General features: G+C 38.8%; 1 protein-coding gene across 1 annotated transcript in view; it reads left to right on the forward strand.

The window, feature by feature from the left end:
• The window catches only part of PARVA (parvin alpha), a 179,390-nt gene that overhangs the window by 114,870 nt on the left and 39,609 nt on the right, over positions 1–24,911 (forward strand). Inside the window, exons 6-7 of the mRNA XM_068554593.1 lie at positions 15,508–15,648; positions 23,310–23,425. Coding sequence (XP_068410694.1) covers positions 15,508–15,648; positions 23,310–23,425 — 257 coding nt within the window. The remainder of the gene's footprint in view (positions 1–15,507; positions 15,649–23,309; positions 23,426–24,911) is intronic.

Here is a 24,911-nt window from a genome sequence, read left to right on the forward strand (position 1 = left end):
AGTAACACAATAATAGTGGGGGGCTTTAACACCTTACTTACACCAATGGACAGATCATCCAAAATGAAAATAAATAAGGAAACAGAAGCTTTAAATGACACAATAGACCAGATAGATTTAATTGATATTTATAGGACAGTCCATCCAAAAACAGCAAACTACACTTTCTTCTCGAACGCGCATGGAACATTCTCCAGGATAGATCACATCTTGGGTCCCAAGTTAAGCCTCAGTAAATTTAGGAAAACTGAAATCATATCAAGCATCTTTTCTGAACACAACGCTATGAGATTAGAAATGAATTACAGGGAAAAAAAGGTAAAAAACACAAACACATGGCGGCTAAACAATACATTACTAAATAACCAAGAGATCACTGAAGAAATCAAAGAAGAAATCAAAAAATACCTAGAGACAAATGACAATGGAAACATGATGATCCAAAACCTGAGGGATGCAGCAAAAGCAGTTCTAAGAGGGATTTTTATAGCAATACAATCCTACCTCAAGAAACAACAAACATGTCAAATAAGCAATCTAACTTTACACCTAAAGGAACTACAGAAAAAAGAACAAACAAAACCCAAAGTTAGCAGAAGGAAAGAAATGATAAAGATCAGAGCTGAAATAAATGAAATAGAAACAAAGAAAACAATAGCAAAGATCAATAAAACTAAAAGCTGGTTCTTTGAGAAGATAAACAAAATTGATAAACCATTAGCTAGACTCATCGAGAAAAAGAGGGAGAGGACTCAAATCAATAAAATTAGAAATGAAATTGGAGAAGTTACAACGGACACTGCAGAAATACAAAGCATCCTAAGAGACTACTACAAGCAACACTATGCCAATAAAATGGACAACCTGGCAGAAATGGACCAATACTTAGAAAGGTATAACCTTCCAACACTGAACCAGGAAGAACTAGAAAATATGAACAGACCAATCACAAGTAATGAAATTGAAACTGTGATTAAAAATCTTCCAACAAACAAAAGTCTAGGACCAGATGGCTTCACAGGTGAATTCTATCAAATACTTAGAGAAGAGCTAACACCCATCCTTCTCAAACTCTTCCAAAGAATTGCAGAGGAAGGAACATTCCCAAACTCATTCTTTGAGGCCACCAACACCCTGGTACCAAAACCAGACAAAGGTACTACAATAAAAGAAAATTACAGACCAATATCACTCATGAATATAGATGCAAAAATCCTCAACAAAATACCAGCAAACAGAATCCAACAGCACATTAAAAGGATCATACACCATGATCAAGTGGGATTTATCCCAGGGATGCAAGGATTCTTCAATATACCGAAATCAATCAATGTGATACACCATATGAACAAATTGAAGAATAAAAACCATATGATCATCTCAATAGATGCAGAAAAAGCTTTTGACAAAACTCAACACGCATTTATGATAAAAACTCTCCAGAATGTAGGCAAAGAGGGAACCTACCTCAACATAATAGAGGCCATATATGACAAACACACAGTAAACATCTCTCTCAATGGTGAAAAACTGAAAGCATTTCCTCTAAGATCAGGAACAAGACAAGGATGTCCACTCTCACCACTATTATTCAACATAGTTTTGGAAGTCCTAGCCATGGCAATCAGAGAAGAAAAAGAAATAAAAGGAATACAAATTGGAAAAGAAGAAGTAAAACTGTCACTGTTTGCAGATGACATGATACTATACATAGAGAATCCTAAAGATGCCACCAGAAAACTACTAGAGCTAATCAATGAATTTGGAAAAGTTGCAGGATACAAAATTAATGCACAGAAGTCTCTTGCATTCCTATACACTAATGATGAAAAATCTGAACGAGAAATTAAGGAAACCCTCCCATTTACCATTGCAACAAAAAGAATAAAATACCTAGGCATAAACCTACCTAGGGAGACAAAAGACCTATATGCAGAAAACTGTAAGACACTGATGAAAGAAATTAAAGATGATACAAACAGATGGAGAGATATACCATATTCTTGAATTGGAAGAATCAATATTGTGAAAATGACTATACTACCCAAAGCAATCTACAGATTCAATGCAATCCCTATCAAATTACCAATGACATTTTTTACAGAACTAGAACAAAAAATCTTAAAATTTGTATGGAGACACAAAAGACCCCAAATAGCCAAAGCGGTCTTGAGGGAAAAAAATGGAGCTAGAGGAAGCAGACTCCCTGACTTCAGACTATACTACAAAGCTACAGTAATCAAGACAATATGGTACTGGCACAAAAACAGAAATACAGATCAATGGAACAGGATAGAAAGCCCAGAGATAAACCCACGCACCTATGGTCAACTAATCTATGACAAAGGAGGCAGAGATATACAGTGGAGAAAAGACAGTCTCTTCAATAAGTGGTGCTGGGAAAACTGGACAGCCACATGTAAAAGAATGAATTAGAACACTCCCTAACACCATACACAAAAATAAACTCAAAATGGATTAGAGACCTAAATGTAAGACAGGACACTATAAACTCTTAGAGGAAAACATAGGAAGAACACTCTTTGACATAAATCACAGCAAGATCTTTTTTGATCCACCTCCTAGATTAATGGAAATAAAACCAAAAATAAACAAATGGGACCTAATGAAACTTAAAAGGTTTTGCACAGCAAGGGAAACTGCAAACAAGAAGAAAAGACAACCCTCAGAATGAGAGAAAATCTTTGCTGACGAATCAACAGACAAAGGATTAATCTCCAAAATACATAAACAGCTCATGAAGCTCAATATTAAAAAAACAAACAACCTAATCCAAAAATGGGCAGAAGACGTAAATAGACATTTCTCCAAGGAAGACATACAGATGGCCAAGAAGCACATGCAAAGATGCTCAACATCACTAATTATTAGAGAAATGCAAATCAAAACTACAATGAGGTATCACCTCACACCAGTTAGAATGGGCATCATCAGAAAATCTACAAACAACAAATGCTGGAGAGGGTGTGGAGAAAAGGGAACCCTCTTGCACTGTTGGTGGGAATGTAAATTGATACAGCCACTATGGAGAACAGTATGGAGGTTCCTTAAAAAACTAAAAATAGAATTACCTTATGACCCAGCAATCCCACTACTGGGCATATACCCAGAGAAAACCGTAATTCAAAAAGACACATGCACCCCAATGTTCATTGCAGCACTATTTACAGTAGCCAGGACATGGAAGCAACCTAAATGCCCATCGACAGACCGAATGGATAAAGAAGATGTGGTACATATATACAATAGAATATTACTCAGCCATAAAAAGGAATGATATTGGGTCATTTGTAGAGACATGGATGGATCTAGAGACTGTCATACAGAGTGAAGTAAGTCAGAAAGAGAAAAACAAATATCGTCTATTAACGCATATATGTGGAACCTAGAAAAATGGTACAGATGAACTGGTTTGCAGGGCAGAAATTGCGATACAGATGAAGAGAACAAACGTATGGACACCAAGGGGGGAAAGTGGTGGGGGTGCGGGGTGGTGGTGTGATGAATTGGGAGATTGGGATTGACATATATACAGTATTATGTATAAAATGAATAACTAATAAGAACCTGCTGTATAAAAAATAAATAAAATTCAAAAAAGAAAAAAGTAATGAGGAGACTTTAAAAATTAAATTATCTTTAAATTCTTAGCAACACTGAATGAAATTATTATTTAACTATGGAAATATTTGAGTAGATCTCTTAAATTTTGAGAGTTGAATATTTAAAAAATAATGTGAAGGGTAGAAATAGCAGAAGAGGGTCTCAAATAAATCTTCCATCTTAAAATGTCATAAAATCGAAATAAGTGATATAAGCTTACAAAATAGAGGCAACTGTGTCTTATGTTACTTGCATACCCAGAGAATGTTAAAAACTCAAACAATAATAAGGGGATTTGGTAAGATGACTATTTAAGAAGAAAATTTGTAAGGCAGCAGCATTTTTTTTTAACCAGTAATAATCAGTTGGTAATACGTACATAAATACACACACACAGGATGTTTACTGCAACTTTATTACAAATAGAGGAAAAGTGTAATATAACCTGACTGCATATCTACAGGGGAATGGTTGAATAAGTTCTATAATATATAATGCAGTTTTTTTAAAAAAGATTGAGTTATATCAATATGTATTGACATAGAAAGATACTCATGATATGTTTGAGTGAGACATATATTGAGACTAAAAAGTGAATAGAAAACATCAATGAAACTAATAGTTGGTTCTTGTAAAAGATAAACAAAATTGACAAACCTTTAGCTAGACTCATCAAGAAAAAGGGAGAACTCAAATAAAATCAGAAATGAAAGAGGAGACATTACAACTGATACCAGAGAAATACAAAGGATCGTAAGAGACTATTTTGAGTAATTATACACCAAAAACCTAGAAAACCTAGAAAAAAATGGATAAATTACTAAAAATTACAACCTACCAAGATTGAATCATGATAAAACAGAAAATCTGAACAGACTGATTACTTGTAGGAAGATTGAATCAGTAATCAAAAAACCCCCCAACAAACAAAAGCCCAGGACCAGATGGCTTCACTGGTGAATGCTACCAAACATTTAAAGAAGAATTAATGCCAATCCTTTGAAAAAAGAGGAGGGAACACTTCCAAACTCATTTTATGAGACCAGAATTATTCTGATACCAAAACCAGACAAGGACATCATAAGAAAAGAAAATTACAGGCCAATATCCTTGATGAACATAGATACAAGAACCCTTAATTTGCTAAAATATTAGCAAACTGAATTCTACAATACATTAAAAGGATCGTACACATGGTCAAGTGCGATGTATTTATGGATACAAGAATGGTTCAGCATCCACAAATCAATGTCATACACCACGATAACAAAATGAAGGATAAAAATCATAAGATATCTTAATAGATGTAAAAAAAAAAAGCATTTGACAAAATTCAGCCTCCATTTATTATAAAAACTCTCAAAGTGGGTATAGAGGGAACATACCTCAACATAATAAAGGCCATATATGACAAACCCACAGCTAACATCATACTCAGTAGTGAAAAGCTGAAAGCTTTTCCTCTAAGATCAGGAACAAGACAAGGATGCTCACTCTAGAGACTTTTATTCAACATAGTATTAGAAGTTCTAGTTTGAGCAATTAGGCAAGAAAAAGAAATAAAAGGCATCCAAATCAGAAAGAAAAATGTAAAACTGTCACTGTTTGCAAATGACATGATATTATATATAGAAAACCCTAAAGACTCCACCAACAAACTGTTAGAACTAATAAATTAATTCAGTGAAGTTGCAGGATACAAAATCAATATACAAAAATCTGTTTTGTTTCTATACACTAATAATGAACTATCAGAAAGAAATTAAGAAAACAATCCCAGGTAAAATTACATCAAAAAAGAATAAAATGCCTAGGAATAAATTTAACCAAGGAGGTAAAAGACCTGTATCCTGAAAACTATAAGATACTGATGAAAGAAACTGAAGAAGACACAAATAGATGGAAAGATATTCCATACTAATGGATTAGAAGAATAAATATTATTTAAAATATCCATTCTACCCAAAGCAGTCTACACGTTCAATGCAATTCCTATCAAAATCCCAATAGCATTTTTCACAGGTATAGAACAAACAGTCCTAAAATTTTCATGGAACCACAAAAGACCCTTATAGGCAAAGCAGTCTTGAGAAAGAAGAACAAAGCTGTAGGAATCACATTCTCTGATTTGAGACTATATGACAAAGCTATAGTAATCAAAATAGTATGGTTTCGGCATTAAAAATAGACACATAGATCAATGGAACAGAATAGAGAGCCCAGAAATAAACTCACGGATAAATGGTCAATTAATTTACAACAAGGAGAAGAGAATATACAATCTGTTCAACAAATGGTGCTGGGAAAACTGGACAGCCACATGCAAAAGAATGAAACTGGACCACTATCTTACACCATACACAAAAATTAACTCAAAATAGATTTAAGACTTGAATGTAAGACCTGAAACCATAAAACTCCTGGAAGAAAACATAGGCGGTTAATTCCTTGACATAGGTCTTGGTGATGATTTTTTGGAGTTGACACCAGAAGCAAGGCAACAAAAGCAAAAATAAATAAGTGGGACTACATCAAACTAAAAAGCTTTGCACAACAAAGGAAAACATCAACAAAATGAAAAGGCAACCTGTGGAATGATAGAAAATAGTTACAAATCATATACCTGATAAGGGGTTGATATCCAAAATATATAAAGATCTCATACAACTCAATAACAAAAAAGCAAACAATCCAATTTTAAAATGTGCAGAGGAGCTGAATAGACATTTTTCCAAAGAAGACCTACAGATGACCAACGGGTACATAAAAAGGTGCTCAACATCATTAATTATAAGGACAATGGAAATCAAAACCACAACGAGGTATCACCTCACACCTGTTAGAATGGCTATTATCAGAAAGATAAGAAGTAAGTGTTGGCAAGGATGTGGAAAAAGGGGAACAGTTGTGTACTGTTGGTGGGAATGTAAATTGGTTCAGCCACTGTGGAAAACAGTGCGGAGGTTCCTCGAAAAATTAAAAATAGAACTACCATATGATCCAGCAATTCTACTTCTAGGTATTTATCCAAAGGAAATGAAAACACTAACTTGAAAAGATACTGAAACTCGCATGTTCATTGCATCATGAGCCAATGGCTTGGCTTTACAGTAGCCAAGATACGGAAGCAACATAAGTGTCCAAAATGAATGAACGGACAAAGAAAATGTGAGATATATATATATATATATATATATATATATATATATATATATATATATATATATATATATATATATATATATATAAACACACAATGGAATATTATTTAACCATAAAAACAAGGAAATCTTACCATTTGCAACAACACGATAGAACTCAAGGGCATTATGCTAAGTGAAATAAGTCAGACAGAGAAAGACAAATACCTTATGATCTCACTTATATGTTGAAGCTAAACAAGACAAAACCAAAAATGAGTTCATAGATACAGAGAACAGATTGGTGGTTGCCAGAGGATGGGGAGTGGTGGATAAAATGGGTGAAGGTTGTCCAAAAGTACCAACAACAACAACGAAAAGAATGAGGTATATCAATATATATTGACATGGAAAGATACTCACGATATATGTTTAAATGGGGAAAAAAAACAGTAGCAGAAAAATATACACACTGTAATCTCATTTTTATTAACAGAGAGAATGAGAGAGAGAGAACTCTCTATTCTTCTGTGTATTATGAACATGAAGAGATACACCTAAAACTGTTAATAAGTGTTACTTTGAGATAGTCTTTTTACTCAAATCCACATAATACTAATATCAATGCCTAAAATAATGTACCCAGCAACAAAAATTAAATGCAAGAAGACAAATCCAAAGCATAATAACTAAAGTGGAAAAAGTAAAGCAGAATTACATTTTCTAAAATATTAGTAATGCAGATAAATAAAGCAAAGCCATAGAAACTCTTCTCCTGAATAAGAAATGCCAGATGCTAAAAACAGATTTTTTTTTAATTTTAGGAAAAATGAATTATAATTTTACTATAATAAACTACTTAAAAATATTGATGGAAACAAAAACAATGAGTGTTGCATGTAATGTGTAAAATCCAATTTTTAAAAAACAAGAACAAAATGGACAGTAGTGCAAGAAAAATGACTGACCTAGAAGACAGACTCAGAGACCTACCCTATTCACTCTAAGTAGTCCAAAGTCAGAGGAGGTTATAAATATGAAAATTCATAGGCAATGATATAATACAGCAGGTCTAGCGAAAAAGTGGTTCTCATTGCTGCCACTCCTCCCCTCCCCACTTACCCAGCCCACTCCCAAGACAGTTGTCACTAATATATCGCAGCAGTCTTTCCCTCTGAGCCAAGATAAGGCTTCAGAAGTTTCCTTAACTGAGTACCTTGGGCAGCCTCTACCAATGGCCAGCATACCTCTACTAAACGCTGGTAGTTGCAGTGTAATATGAAAACTTGTCATTTCTTCAATAGGAGAGGATCCAAGGTAATAATTCATGGCCTGAAAATGGAAAAGGCACACAGTTTCTTTCAAAGGTTTAACATTCAAGAGAAAGACATTTAGATATATGCTTGTTAAATCCCTGAACTTTAGAAATAAAGAATGATGGCATCAAGCAACTAAAGAAAAGAGAAAGATAACATTTCAGGCCATCACAGGTAAGAATAGCTTGAGATCATCCTATCAATACTACTGAAAAGAATTATTAAATCCACAGAACCTACAGAAATTTTCCAGTGGGCGACCTTATCTTCAAAGAATTACTCAAGGGGCATTTGACTTGGATAAGCTAAAACTACTGAAAAATAAGATAATGTAAGCTATCGGGGAACCATTGATGTATGTTGAAGTTTAATTAGTTTGTATGTCAGCCCTTAAAAATGAGGAGAAAAGACATTCTAAACATGTTTCAGAGAGTCAGTTCTATCAATCCTCGAATGAGTTGTGGAGAGTGGATTAGGTGAATCCAATAGCAGACAACGTATTTCTCATTAGGGAATCCAGACTTGTTCTTTAAGATTAAAATATAAATTTAGACTAAAAACTGATTAGACTTTTTTTTTTGCCTTTTAATATTAAGGGCTTATGTCATTGCATACAAGAAGCATTGATTTTTTTTTAATTTTATTTTTTTTATACAGCAGGTTCTTATTAGTTATCTATTTTATACATGTTAGTGTATATATGTCAATCCAAATCTCCCAATTCATCGCACCACCATCACCACCACCCCCGCTTTCCCCCCTTGGTGTCCATACGTTTGTTTTCTACATCTGTGTCTCTATTTCTGCCTTGCAAACCGGTTCATCTGTACCATTTTTCTAGATTCCACATATATGCGTTAATAAACGATATTTGTTTTTCTCTTTCTGACTTACTTCGCTCTGTATGACAGTCTCTAGGTGAATCCACATCTCTACAAATGACACAATTTCATTCCTTTTTATGGCTGAGTAATATTCCATTGTATATATGTACCACATCTTTTTTATCCATTTGTCTGTCGATGGGCATTTAGGTTGCTTTCATGACCTGGCTATTGTAAATAGTGCTGCAATGAACATTGGGGTGCATGTGTCTTTTTGAATTATGTTTTTCTCTGGGTATATGCCCACTAGTGGGATTGCTGCATCATATGGTAATTCTATTTTTAGTTTTTTAAAGCACCTCCACACTGTTCTCCATAGTGGCTGTATCAGTTTACATTCCCACCAACAGTGCAAGAGGGTTCCCTTTTCTCCACACCCTCTCCAGCATTTGTTGTTTGTAGATTTTCTGATGATGTCCATTCTAACTGGTGTGAGGTGATACCTCATTGTAGTTTTGATTTGCATTTCTCTGATAATTAGTGATGTTGAACAGCTTTTCATGTGCCTCTTGGCCATCTGTATGTCTTCCTGGAGAAATGTATACTTAGATCTTCTGCCCATTTTTTGATTGGGTTGTTTGCTTTTTTAATATTGAGCTGCATGAGCTGTTTATATATTTTGGAGATTAATCCTTTGTCCATTGATTCATTTGCAAAAATTTTCTCCCATTCTGAGGGTTGTATTTTCGTTTTGTTTGTAGTTTCCTTTGCTGTGCAAAAGCTTTTAAGTTTCATTAGGTCCCATTTGTTTATTTTTGTTTTTATTTTCATGACTCTAGGAGGTGGGTCAAAAAAGATCTTGCTGTGATTTATGTCAAAGAGTGTTCTTCCTATGTTTTCCTCTAAGAGTTTTGTAGTGTCCTGTCTTACATTTAGGTCTTTAATCCATTTCGAGTTTATTTTTGAGTATGGTGTTAGGGAGTGTTCTAATTTCATTCTTTTACATGTAGCTATCCAGTTTTCCCAGCACCACTTATTGAAGAGACTGTCTTTTCTCCATTGTATATCTTTGCCTCCTTTGTCATAGATTAGTCGACCATAGGTGCGTGGGTTTATCTCTGGGCTTTCTATCCTGTTCCATTGATCTGTATTTCTGTTTTTGTGCCAGTACCATGTTGTCTTGATTAGTGTAGCTTTGTAGTATAGTCTGAAGTCAGGGAGCCTGATTCCTCCAGCTCCGTTTTTTTCCCTCAAGACCGCTTTGGCTATTCAGGGTCTTTTGTGTCTCCATACAAATTTTAAGATTTTTTGTTCTAGTTCTGTAAAAAATGCCATTGGTAATTTGATAGGGATTGCATTGAATCTGTAGATTGCTTTGGGTAGTGTAGTTATTTTCACAATATTGATTCTTCCAATGCAAGAACATGGTATATTTCTCCATCTGTTTGTGTCGTCTTTGATTTCTTTCATCAGTGTCTTAGAGTTTTCTGAGTACAGGTCTTTTCCATCCTTAGGTAGGTTTATTCCTAGGTATTTTGTTCTTTTTGTTGCCGTGGTGAATGGGATTGTTTCCTTAATTTCTCTTTCTGATATTTTGTTGTTAGTGTATAGGAATGCAAGAGATTTCTGTGCATTAATTTCATATCCTGCAACTTTACCAGATTCATTGACTAGCTCTAGTAGTTTTCTGGTGGCATCTTTAGGATTCTCTATGTATAGTGTCATGTCATCTGCAAACAGTGACAGTTTTACTTCTTCTTTTCCAATTTGTATTCCTTTTATTTCTTTTTCTTCTATGACTGCTGTGGCTAGGACTTTCAAAACTATGTTGAATAATAGTGGCTAGAGTGGACATCCTTCTCTTGTTCCTGTCTTGTTCCTGAAATGCTTTCAGTTTTTCACAATTGAGAATGATGTTTGCTGTGGGTTTGTCATATATGGGCTTTATTATGTTGAGGTAGGTTCCCTCTATGCCCACTTTCTGGAGAAAACTGGACATAGAGATGCAGAAAAAGCTTTTGCTTTTGAGATGATCATATGGTTTTTATTCTTCAATTTGTTCATATGGTGTATCACATTGATTGATTTGCATATATTGAAGAATCCTTTCATCCCTGGGATAAATCCCACTTGATCATGGTGTATGATCCTTTTAATGTGCTGTTGGATTCTGTTTGCTGGTATTTTGTTGAGGATTCTTGCATCTATATTCATCAGTGATATTGGTTGGTAATTTTCTTCTTTTGTAGTATCTTTGTCTGGTTTTGGTACCAGGGTGTTGGTGGCCTCAAAGAATGAGCTTGGGAGTGTTCCTCCCTCTGCAATTTTTTGGAAGAGTTTGAGAAGGATGGGTGTTAGCTCTTCTCTAGCTGTTTGATAGAATTCACCTGTGAAGCCATCTGGTCCTGGACTTTTGTTTGTTGGAAGATTTTTAATCACAGTTTCAATTTCATTACTTGTGATTGGTCTGTTCATATTTTCTAGTTCTTCCTAGTTCAGTGTTGGAAGGTTATACCTTTCTAAGTATTGGTCCATTTCTTCCAGGTTGTCCATTTTATTGGCATAGAGTTGCTTGTGGTAGTCTCTTAGGATGCTTTGTATTTCTGCAGTGTCTGTTGTAACTTCTCCTTTTTCATTTCTAATTTTATGGATTTGAGTCCTCCTCCTCTTTTTCTTGATGAGTCTGGCTAAAGGTTTATCAATTTTGTTTATCTTCTCTAAGAACCAGCTTGTAATTTTATTGCTCTTTGCTATTTTTTCTTTGTTTCCATTTCATTTATTTCTGCTCTGATCTTTATGATTTCTTTCCTTCTACTAACTTTGGGTTTTGTTTGTTCTTTATTCTCTAGTTCCTTTAGGTGTAAGTTTAGATTGTTTATTTGAAGTTTTTCTTGTTTCCTGAGGTAGGATTGTATTGCTATAAACTTCCCTCTTAGAACTGCTTTTGCTATATCCCACAGGTTTTGGATCATCATGTTTTCATTGTCATTTGTCTCTAGGTATTTTTTGATTTCCTCTTTGATTTCTCCAGTGATCTCTTGGTTATTTAGTAACATATTGTTTAGCCTCCATGGGTTTGTGGTTTTTTACGTTTTTTTCACTGTAATTTATTTCTAATCTCATAGTGTTGTGGTCGGAAAAGATGCTTGATATGATTTCAGTTTTCTTAAATTTACTGAGGCTTGATTTGTGACCCAAGATGTGATCTATCCTGGAGAATGTTTCATGTGCACTTGAGAAGAAAGTGTAATCTGCTGTTTTCAGATGGAATGTCCTATAAATATCAATTAAATCTATCTGGTCTATTGTGTCATTTAAAGCTTGTGTTTCATTATTAATTTTCTGTCTGGGTGATCTGTCCATTGGTGTAAGTGAGGTGTTAAAGCCCCCCACTATTATTGTGCTACTGTCAATTTCCTCTTTTATGGCTGTTAGCATTTGCCTTATGTATTGAGGTGCTCCTGTGTTGGGTGCATATATATTTATAATTGTTACATCTTCTTCTTGGATTGATCCCTTGATCATTATGTAGTGTCCTTCCTTGTCTCTTGTAACATTCCTTATTTTAAAGTCTATTTTATCTGATATGAGTATTGCTACTCCAGCTTTCTTTTGATTTCCATTTGCATGGAATATCTTTTTCCATCCCCTCACTTTCAGCCTGTATGTGTCCCTAGGTCTGAAGTGGGTCTCTTGTAGACAGCATATATGTGGGTCTTGTTTTTGTATCCATTCAGCAAGCCTGTGTCTTTTCGTTGGAGTATTTAATCCATTCACATTTAATGTAATTATTGATATGTATGTTCCTATTACCATTTTCTTAATTGTTTTGAGTTTTTGTTGGTCTTTTTCTTCTCTTGTGTTTCCCACTTAGAGAAGTTCCTTTAGCATTTGTTGTAGAGCTGGTTTGGTGGTGCTGAATTCTTTTAGCTTTTGCTTGTGTGTAAAGCTTTTGATTTCTCCTTCGAATCTGAATGAGATCCTTGCCGGGTAGAGTAATCTTGGTTGTGGGTTCTTCCCTTTCATCACTTTAAATATATTGTGCCTCTCCCTTGTGGCTTGTAGAGTTTCTGCTAAGAAATCAGCTGTTAACCTTATGGGAGTTCCCTTCTATGTTATTTGTCATTTTTCCCTTGTTGCTTTTAATAATTTTTCTTTGTCTTTAATCTTTGCCAATTTGATTACTGTGTGTCTTGGCGTGTTTCTCCTTGGGTTTATCCTGCCTGGTTCTCTGCACTTCCTGGACTTGAGTGGCTATTTCCTTTCCCATGTTAGGGAAATTTTCGACTATAATCTCTTCAAATATTTTCTCTGGTCCTTTCTCTCTCTCTTCTCCTTCTGACACCCCTATAATGTGAATGTTGGTGCATTGAATGTTGTCCCAGAGGTCTCTTAGACTGACTGTCCTCATTCCTTTTCACTCTTTGTTCTTTATTCTGTTCCATGACAGTGAATTCCACCATTCTTTCTTCCAGGTCACTTATCCATTCTTCTGCCTCAGTTATTCTGCTATTGATTCCTTCTAGTGTATTTTTCATTTCAGTTATTGTATTGTTCATCTCTGTTTGTTTGTTCTTTAATTATTCTAGGTGTTTGTTCTTCAATTCTTCCAGGTCTTTGTTAAACATTTTTTGCATCTTCTCGATCTTTGCCTCCATTCTTTTTCCAAGGTCCTGGATCATCTTCACTATTATTATTTTGGATTCTTTTTTTGAAAGGTTGCCTATCGCCACTTCATGTAGTTGTTTTTATGGGGTTTTATCTTGTTCCTTCATCTGGTACATAGTCCTCTGCATTTTCATTTTGTCTGTCTTTCTGCAAATGTGGTTTTCGTTCCACAGGCTGCAGGATTGTAGTTCTTCTTGCTTCTGCTGTCTGCCCTCTGCTCATGAGGCTATCTAAGAGGCTTGTGCAAGCTTCCTGATGGAAGGGACTGGTGGTGGGTAGAGCTGGGTGTTGCTCTGGTGGGCAGAGCTCAGTAAAACTTTAATCTGCTTTTTTGCTGATGGGTGGGGCTGAGTTCCCTCCCTGTTGGTTGTTTGGCCTGAGGCGACCCAGCACTAGAGCCTATAGGCTCTTCGGTGGGGCTAATGGCGGACCCCTGGCAGGCTAATGCCAAGGAGTACTTCCCAGAACTTCTGCTGCCAGTGTCCTTGTCCCCATGGTGAGCCACAGCCACCCCCCGCCTCTGCAGGAGACCCTCCAACACTAGCAGGTAGGTCTGGTTCAGTCTCCTATGGGGTCACTGCTCCTTCCCCTGGGTCCTGATGCACACACTACTTTGTGTGTGCCCTCCAAGAGTGGAGTCTCTGTTTCCCCCAGTCTTGTCGAAGTCCTGCAATCAAATCCCACTAGCCTTCAAAGTCTGGTTCTCTGGGAATGCCTCCTCCCATTGCTGGACCCCCAGGTTGGGAAGCTTGACGTGGGGCTCAGAACCTTCACTCCAGTGGGTGGACTTCTGTGGTATAATTGTTCTCCAGTTTGTGAGTCACCCACCCAGCGGTTATGGGATTTGATTTTATTGTGATTGCACCCCTCCTACCATCTCACTGTGGCTTCTCCTTTGTCTTTGGATGTGGGGTATTTTTTTGGTGAGGTCCAGTGTCTTCCTGTCAATGATTTTTCAGTAGTTAGTTGTGATTCCAGTGCTCTCTCAAGAAGGAGTGAGTGCATGTCCTTCTTCTCTGCCATCTTGAACCAATCCAGAACCATTGATTTTAAAACATACCAGTATAAGTACCACTCAAAGAGAAATAAGTACTTCAAGTAAACTATTACCCAATGCTTTCTTATTGCTTAGAATTTTTATGTTCTACTTTTTGAAATTGCTCTTATAGGCTCTTTTAAATTTTATTTTATTGAAGTATAGTTGATTTACAGTGTTGTGTTAATTTCTGCTGTACAGCATCTTGTAGGCTTTTTGAGACATGGAAGTGACCACACTATGAAGAGCTATGACCAAGTTCACACACATGGAAGCAGTGATAACTCTTATACCTTCCACCTGGCTGTCGGTAGTTGTAGGATGCCATCAATTTTAAGACACAGCCTGATTTCAGGGATGTTAAAATGTGAAAAGTTGTGTGCATTAGAATTAGTGAAATAGGACACATCAAATTAGTTACCTTCCAGGTGGGTTTAAAAGGAAAGAAGGTTCTTAAAACATAAATATGATTCAACAGGACACATATTGTACTACAGGAGTGTTCAAAACACCCTGGATAAGGACTTGACCACTGCCCAGACAAGCACGGAAGGCTTTCCAGTCAGGGCACAGGAATGTCTTTGGAGAAGAAGACAGAGGTGAAAAGAAGAGGGAAAACCTCAGAATGAGGAAAAAGAGCTCAAATATGACAAGCTGGGTTAAATGCCCTCCTTCTATGATCCTGGGATCTTATAATTTGGGGATTCAAGGCACAATCACAAGGTTTTCACAATACATACTGGCACCACCAGTGCCACCACCAGACGAGGAGAGGAGAGCAGCGTCCCTCACATACTAAGTGCTCAATATGGTGAGTGAGTGAGTGAATGTGTGAGTGCGTGGGTTAGGTCTGTCTGTGGCAAAAGTAACAGCTGTTCTCTGTTCCCTTGTCACCCTAGAGAAACTTGAGAGTGAGAAGCTGAACGTCGCTGAGGTCACCCAGTCAGAGATTGCCCAGAAGCAAAAGCTGCAGACTGTCCTGGAGAAGATCAATGAAACCCTGAAACTTCCTCCCAGGAGCATCAAGTGGAATGTAGACAGTGAGTTTTGCAAAGGAAGATGGGACTGTTACATGACACCTGTGGTTCCTACCGTGGAGTTTCCCCAGGAAGCTGCATCATAAGCTGGGAGGCCCCGGATGGGTGCAAACTCATTTATCTCTGAGCGAGATATGCCTTTCCTTAGAAAGGAAGCTCATCATCCACATCTAAGGAAAGCTGAGAAAAATAGCAAAATGTCAAAATCTAGTGTGCCTTTTCTGTAAAAGGCTCTCTGTAGGAACCTCATGTGAGATTGGTGGGGAAGGAAGCTCCTATTCATTGAGCTGCTTCTGAGTCTCAGCACAACCTTTTGAAAAAGCTCCTGTCTCCAGCTTCTTGAAGCTCTGGGAAGTGGAGATGCCTAGTTCAGGCAGCTGAGAAGCGGGGAGCAAGGACTTGGGTCTGTTCCAGTGCCCACGCCCTTCCTCTCACCCCCTTACTGCCCAGAGGGAGCAAAGATATGGCTAAGAGCATAGGCAATGGGATAGGATTTTTAAATTCAGGTTTTCGTGCTAGTATAGCTCAAGAATCTCAGAAAGTATAAACTGTTCATTCTTTTGCTGCCTCAAGGGCCTGGCTAATATGGACTTAATTGAGTCCATATCAAAGTCAACACGAAATCAGCAGATTTGGGCGAATCCAGTAGCAACAACCTGTTTCCCATCGGGAGCCCAAAGTTGTTTTGTTCCTTGTAGTAGATAAAAATATGAATTTAGATTTATAAAATGATTGAGATTGTGTTTCCTGCCTTTAAGTATTAAGGGGTTAAGTATTATATCTTATTGCATCTGATGTATACAGCTTAAAATGGACATCTCCCCGCCCACCACCAAAAAAAAAAAAAAAAAACACCTTTCAGACTTGGGAAAGAAAAGGGAATCTTCAGCTTTCCAAGTTAAGAGACCCAAGCAGCTGCCAATGGCAATCTCTTCAGCAGGTTCCTAACACCCGCCATCGGAGGCAAGACGCCAAGCACCTCCTTCAGCACAATGACACCTTTGCTGCACAGCGTGAAAAGCTGCCTCTAGCAGCACGCTGGGAACAGGGCATCCTCTGTGGAGCAGAGGAGACACCTGAGGGCAGGAGGAGGGGAGGCCACGGCTCTGGGCCCTAGATGCTGCCCTGTGTCCCAGGAATGCTAATAGTGTTCAGTGGGGGAGGGAAAAGGGGGCTGATCACTAGTTTGGGAAATGTATCTGCATTCTGGAAGTCCATAATAGTAATAAGCATTAAAGTCCTCTGATGGTGACCTCTGCGTAGTTTCGTTTGATCCTATTTCCCACTCCCTTGAGTATGGACCATCTCTATATACCGCTCCAAAACAAAACCCCTTTTATCTTTCTTTTTTTTTTAATTGAAGTATAGTTGATTTACCATCTAATGTTCTGTTAATTTCTGTTGTACAGCAAAGTGATTCAGTTATACATATACACACATTCTTTTAAAAATTCTTTTCCATTATGGTTTATCATAGAATATTGAATATAGTTCCCTGTGCTATACAGTAAGACCTTGTTGTTTCAAAACACCTTTTCATTTATCATGGAACCCAATTTGGGAAATAGGAAGAAGGAATTGTTTTGTTTTGTTTGTTTTTAGACAACAGAAATTTATTTGCTCCCAGTCCTGGAAGCCACAAGTCTGAAATGAAGGTGTTGGTAGGTTGGTTCCTTCTGAGGGCTGCACGGGAAGGATCTGTTACAGGCCTCTCTCCTTAGCTCTCAGATGGCTAATGTCTTGCTGTATTTCTTCACATCATCTTCCTTCTATGCATGTCTCTGTGTCCAAATTTTCCCTTTTTTATAAGGACACCTGTCATATTGGATTAGGGGCCCACCCTACTCCAATATGACCTCATCTTAACTAATCACATCTGCAATGATTTTACAAATAAGGTCACATTCAGAGGGACTGGAGGTTAGGACTTAACATATGAATTTGAGGCTGGGGGTTGCAAATCAACCCGTAACATCTGATCCGTCTCCCACCTACCTCTCCAGCCACACATATACTTCATGCTTTCTCAGCCTCTCTTCGTCATCCATACACTGGCCTCATTTAAATGGGCCACAATATTCCCACCTTTCTAGAACCGTTTCTGGAAGATATTTCCTTGATCTGAAACATTCCTCATCCCATCTTCCCCACCCCCAAACCATTTTGCCTGCCTTAAGAATGGAATTTTTTAAAGCCACATCAGAACAGTTGTCTTCAGTGGCTTTGAATGATTTGTTTTGGGTTTGCATTCACTTTCATTTCTTATGGGGAAATGTGTAGGAGTGAAATAATCACCCGTATTACCACTCTCATCTGGCTGTTTTTGTTTTTTGGCATTACCGTCCACATCAATGCATATTTTTTCTTATTTTTACTTGATGAAGGCATATACAAACTCACTTTGTCTTAAGATTACATCATACACATCTTCTATATTCACATGTGGTCTTTGTAGTTATAATTTTTGATAGCTGCTCTATTTCCTGGGGTAGATATTCCATAGTTAACTTAAACCCTATGCTGACATTGATTCTTTTAGGACGTTTTTCAGCTTATTGCTAATATCAGACAGGGCCGAGTTAAATGTTATGTTGTGACTCTTTTTGCTTCTCTTGAATTACTCTCGTCAGATAGGTTTTTAGAACTGAGAGGAATTACTAGGTCAGAGGGAATAATTATCTCAGTGGCCAGCTCCCCGCGATGTCTCAGGGCTTCAGGCAGCAGTGGTTTCTGTGATAAGGAGTGCAGCAGGCGCGACTCCAGGGCAGGCTCCGACACCTCCTGTCTCGATTATCTTCCCTGGCTGTTTCTGGGGACATCGTGTCATCTTTCCACTCAGGAAAAGGGTGGCAGAGACAGCTGCTGAGTTCCCAAGGTCCTTGATCCAGGGTTTTAGGGAGTTCTTCCTTTTCTATTTTTTTTTTTATTAGCAACAATAATTTTCATTATTGAAAACTTAGAAAATACAGATGAATTAAAAGAGATTTAAATAACATCTAACGTATTTATGGTGCTTGTATGCCTTGTACTAATCTAAACATTTTACCTATTTTGATCCTTGCAATCCTCATTCAACCATCTGAGGTAAGAACTTTACTGTCCCCATTTTACAGATGGGAAAGTCAAGGCATAGGGAAGTTAAGAAACAGTGAGTGTAAGCTTCCTCAGAGCAAGGATTTTTGTCTCTTTACTGCTAAATCCCCAAAACCTGGAATAGTGACTGGCAATATTAAGCACAATGCTATTTGCTAAAGAAGTGTCATTGTCCAAGGTCACATGGGGTTGGGGGGAGGGGGGAGTGATGGAGCCAGGAATGAGACCCAGAGAGTCTGGCTGCAGAGCCTGTGTACCAAGCCCACACATACTACCCTCATGAGCTGCCCATCAGATACAGGCATTGTCAGCCTTATGGTGTGTTCCTTCAGGTCATGTGTGTGTGTGTGTGTGTGTGTGTGTGTGTGTAAGAAATAATTATATCAGTAAATGAATAAAATGTGTGTATATACTTTATATATAAAATATATTTTCTTATTTTTATGAAGATGGTATCAACCTGTATATATTATTTAGAAGATGTATAGCTTTACAGATCATCCTTCTATATGTCACTTTTAATATTCTATGACATAGATTGGGTATATCATAATTTACTGAACTAACGAAAGATTTTAAGATTTTTTCCCATTTTTTCACTAATATCAATACAGCCTGATGAGTTCTTTCTGCTCATAGACACAATTACTTCTTAAGGATGAATACCTAGGAGTGGTAGTTTAGGGCCAAAGAATATGTACATTTTAAGGTCCTATCACATATTTTCAAATTGTCTACCCCAAAATTGTACCAGTTTCTGTTTCCACCACAATTCAAGTTTGGAGGACTGCTTCTAACTCAACAGCTCCTTTGAAATGGTCTCCCAGCACTGGAGTGACCCTCTTGGCACAGTGGCTGCAGGGCCCAGTTTATACAGCGGAGTCTTGACTTCTCACCCCTGCTGTCATTCTGCATGTTTTCATCCTGACTGGAGTGCAGGAGCACAGTGGCCCTGGATTCTGCCTGGCATCAGGGAGAAGACTCCCAGGAGATGTGCTGAGAGATGGCAATGATGAGAGTGCCCAGATACGCAAAGGTAGTTAGAAGTTTTCTTAATTGAAAAGATAACATGTCTTTATTCGAAAGAAACATTTGAAACAGGAAAAAAAAAAAAATCAACTATAGCATAACTATTTTCTTTTTTTTTTTTTTTTAACTTTCCAAGTCTTGGCCACAAGTACATGTTTGTGTGTGTGTGTGTGTGTGTGTGTGCATATTTGTGTATGTATGTGCATGTGTATGTATATTTATATATATGTATATATGTGTATATATATACAAATATATGTGTATTTATATATGCATAAATCCATGAATGTATATATTTACATTATTCTAGTTCTCTTTAACATTATATTATTAATATTTATAGCTACATTGTCTTAATGATTTTCAGTGCATGCAAACTATTTCATTATGTGAATGTACCGTAATTTATTAAAGCAGTGACTATTAAACCATGCTTGGCCCAACCTAGGGATTTTCAAGGAAAAACTCAGGCATCATTGAGGAGAAGAGAAGCAGCTGTGGGCGGGCTGTAGTTAGGACAAAGGGACCAGAGCAGTTGCACTGTTTTTTATCAGGTTTGCCTAATGGTTTTTAGAAAAAAGGATTTCTCTGCTTAATTTTTAAAAATTTGAAAACCACTGGTCAACCATCGTCTTTCATTTGGATATACGTGTTTCAGATTTTTTTTTTAAATTAATTAATTAATTTATTTATTTAATTTTGGCTGTGTTGGGTCTTCGTTTCTGTGCAAGGGCTTTCTCTAGTTGTGGTGAGCAGGAGCCACTTCATCGCGGTGCGCGGGCCTCTCACTGTCGCGCCCTCTCTTGTTGTGGAGCACAGGCTCCAGACACGCAGACTCAGTAGTTGTGGTTCACGGGCCTAGTTGCTCCGCGGCATGTGGGATCTTCCCAGACCAGGGCTCGAACCCGTGTCCCCTGCATCGGCAGGCAGATTCTCAACCACTGCGCCACCAGAGAAGCCCCAGAGTTTTTTTTTAATGATAATATATTACACAATAATTAACATCTTTTTTTTTCTTTTCCATTATGGTTTATTACAGGATATCAAATATAGTTCCCTGTGCTATACAGTACGACTTTGTTGTTTATCCATTCTATATATAATAATTTGCATATGCTAATCCCAAACTCCCAATCAATCCCTCCCCTACCCACCCTCCCCCTTGGCAACCACAAGTCTGTGAGTCTGTTTCTGTTTCTTAGATAAGTTCATTTGTGTCATATTTTAGATACCACATATAAGTAATATCGTATGGTGTTCGTCTTTCTCTTTCTGACTTCACTTAGTATGACAATCTCTAGGTCCAGCCATGTTGCTGCAAATGGCATTATTTCATTCTTTTTTATGGATGAGTAGTATTCCATTGTGTGTGTGTGTGTGTGTATGTACACACACACACACACACACTATATCTTTTTTATCCATTCATCTATTGATACGCATTTAGGTTGTTTCCATGTCTTGACTATTGTAAATAGTGCTGCTAGGAATATAGGGGTGTATGTATCTTTTCAAATTATAGTTTTGTCCAGATATATGCCCAGGAATGGGATTGCAGGATCATATGGCAACTCCATATTTAGGTTTTTGAGGAACCTCCATACTGTTCTCCATAGTGATGGCACCAGTTTACATTCCCACCAACGGTGTAGGAGGGTTCCCTTTTCTCTACACCCTCTCCAGCATTTATTTATTAACATCTTTTTATACACAGCATGTATGTCTGTGAGAGAGAGAGAGAGAAAGAAACTGTGTAATTATTTCTCTTGAAAAAATACCCAGGAGGACAGAGCACTCATTGAAAGAGTCTGACATCTGTATGGTGCCTACCACATAGCTCTACTTTGCTTACGAAGACAGTCAAGGTAACACACAATGTCACCAGTGTGTGAGAACAACCTTTCTGACCACTGCTTTTCCAGCATTATGTTTTGTCATTAAAGGGGAGAGGTAGCAACAATCCTTACAACCCTCAGTGACGGGACTGATGCAGTGGCAGTTCTGACCAGAAGAGCAAACCCGGTTTTTGCCTCTGTCCATCATGTCAGTGGGTCAGTCCACGCCAGGTGCCTTTTTTGAGGCTATAACTGTGGGTGACACTTAGTTGACAAAGCCCAAAAGCCCAGAAGTAAAAACTTCTTCTGGAAGGCTACGAGTTAGGAGCAGTTCATCTGCTATTTGATGGTGGTATTGAGCTGCTGTTCATGGTCAGTGGAAAACCTTCTCTGAAGCAGCAGTGATAACAGGAAACTCTAGTGAGTTCCCAAGGATTGTCTGAATCATTTCCTTTTCTTGGTGATTTCTTGAAGCTTCTGTTAGAGTAGATTCATTGATCCCAGGGCAGACAGAATGACACCCTAATAATGGGCCCAGTTCATGCTAACTACACAAAATGGACAATTTTTTGCTCTTTCCTTAAATGCCCCCTGTAATGAGAGCCATAACGCTGGTAGGACTGTGAAGGCAGGTAAAGTATCTGGGGACTCTTCCCTTTTATGAAAGAAAGGGGAGAAAGTTGACATGGTTTAATTGCCTAGATGCCAGGTACTTTCTCATAAGTGATAATAGAAAATATCAATCATGCCTAGGCATTGCTGTGTACTAGGAGCTTTGCCAACATTATGTCTGGAAATTCTTACTACCCATATTTCTGCATGGGTACTGTTCTCCCCATGTGTGAGGTTGAGCAGGCTGAGGCTCAGGGACCTTAAGTGGCCTACCTAAGGTCATATACTCAGTAAATAAATGGTAGAGTTGTCAAGTCAGAACTCAAGCTCCCGTCGGCCAACACTGTGTGTGCCTGTTACATCACAGTCTTTTTCTCCTCTCATCTACTGAGAAAACTACAACTCAGTAGTTGCCCAGACTTCTCCAGCATAAATGACCTAACATCCAGCACACAGCTCAGCTATAGAAGCCACGTGGGTCATGAACATCCCCTCCCAGCTATTGCCCAGAGGGCATTGCCTGCACTGACTATATATGGCACTCAAGAGAGCAACAGAGTCCTTTAGATGTCTCTCATGCCTTCCTCCAGGGGTCTTAAAGCCCTGAACAAAGGAGGGGATCCAGTGTCCTGACTCAGTGTCCATTGATTGAGGGCCTGCTTTGTGTAGAGCCGTGGGACAAGGGTAGTGGTGGTAACCTACAGAGTTCACAGTCAGATGGGAAGGGAGAGGGGGTTCAGCAGACATGCTTATGGTTATCAGCATAGAGTGAACAAGAACATGGGGGTGGCAGAGGGCTGACCTGAACTCAGAGTTCAGCTGTTGCCAGGGTCCCGATGGGAACCTTGGATTAGAGTGGAGAAGCACTGCTTTGCCGTCCAGCAATAACATGGTCTAAGAAGCAGATCCACGGGACCTGGCTGAGAACCGAGGGGTCCCAGGGTGAGGCCCGTGATGACCAAGCGTGTCCCCTGACCCACAGGGGTGGGATGAAAGGGGCACTGGGTGTGATACTGCTACACTCTGGATATTTGCTTATATCTGCCAAGAACCTAGAAGAAGATTCTCTAATTTATAAATCATCTTTTATTTCAGCTGTTCATGCCAAGAGCCTGGTAGCCATCTTGCATCTGCTGGTTGCTCTGTCCCAGTATTTCCGGGCACCAATCCGACTCCCAGATCATGTTTCCATCCAAGTGGTTGTGGTCCAGGTAAGTTAGAAACCACTAAAAACATCTGCGCCCTTAAAGGGGTGTGGGGACTAAGCTCCTGTGAGAGCTAAGGCACACTGGGTAGCTTGCTAGAAGGAACGCTGAATGAATGCTGAGTGTGTCTGGGTGTGCCGTATGCTGGGAGGCATGTGAGTGAGCTTTCTGATGCATGTGGGCTTATCCCTGATATGTGTGCAAAGGGTGGAAGAGCGTGTGCTTCTGTCTGGGACAGGCTTGTGTGGGACGTGTGCCTGGGGTTTACATGCTTTCCTTGGGAGGGTGCCTGTGTAATGTATATTTGAGGGCGTGTGGTGTATATATTTGTGAGGTCTGTGTAGTAGGATCGGGAAGATGTATCCCTGTGTGTGTGTGTGTCCTGCCAGCCAGGGAGAATCTTTTTTTTTAAAATAATGCAGCCTCGTGCTCCAGCGTCTACAGTATGGAGCCCCAGAAGTGGGATCATGGGGTCATAGGCCTGTGGATTTTAAATGTTGGTAGAGTTGTCAATTGTTTGGGCTGCCTTACTTACTTACTTACTTATTTATTTATGGCTGCACTGGGTCTTCATTGCTGTGCGTGGGCTTTCTCTAGTTGCGGCGAGCGGGGGCTACTCTTCATTGCAGTGCGTGGGCTTCTCATTCTCTTGTTGTGGAGCACGGGCTCTAGAGCGCAGGCTCAGTAGTTGTGGCGCACGGGCTTAGTTGCTCCATGGCATGTGGGATCTTCCCGGACCAGGACTTGAACCTGTGTCCCGTGCATTGGCAGGCGGATTCTTAACCACTGCGCCACCAGGGAAGCCCGAGAATCATTTTTTGGTTAAACAAACAATGCACAGTTATTGAGAAGAGGCAAGTATCTGTGCATGTGTACGTGTGTGTATTTGAGAGAGACCCTGACAGGCCGTGCCTGTGTTGAGGGCATTGCCGATTTTCACCTGCCCAGAGAAGCACAGCTGGGAACTCAAGTCATTTTTTCCAGATTGTTGGATGGAATTTCCATTCATACATGGCTGTGTGATTTCCACAATGAGGGGATGCTCTCTCCCTGTGACTGTCTCATTCTGCTCCTAACCCCATTAGATACTCAAATTCAATTTTATTTTCCAACTTTATGCCCGTGAGCAAAAGGTCATCATTTTGTTAGCTTCTGTTCTTTTCCACATAAACATGCTGCAAGGGAGAGTGTCCCTTATGAGCAGCTCCCTGGCTATCCAAGGTTATCCAGGGTTCTGTCTGGCAACTCTGCCACCCCTTGGTGAGGAAGAGCCTGGAGGGCAGGTAGGCTTTGCCTGAGAGGCCAGGCCAGGCCAGCTTCCAGGACAGAAGGTCTTTGGGCTGAGCTTTCAGGGGTCAGATGTGAATGGGGGAGGTGAGGAGGACATGGGGGTGCTGCTCAGCCGTGCCCTAATGAAAAAGTATTTCTTCCAGCGCCTTCTGGGTACTTAACTTGCTAAACGTCCAGGGGGTATAATAGGAAGATGACACCT

Source organism: Eschrichtius robustus, chromosome 11 (assembly GCF_028021215.1).
Source record: "Eschrichtius robustus isolate mEscRob2 chromosome 11, mEscRob2.pri, whole genome shotgun sequence".
NCBI classification, from domain to species: Eukaryota; Metazoa; Chordata; class Mammalia; order Artiodactyla; family Eschrichtiidae; genus Eschrichtius; species Eschrichtius robustus.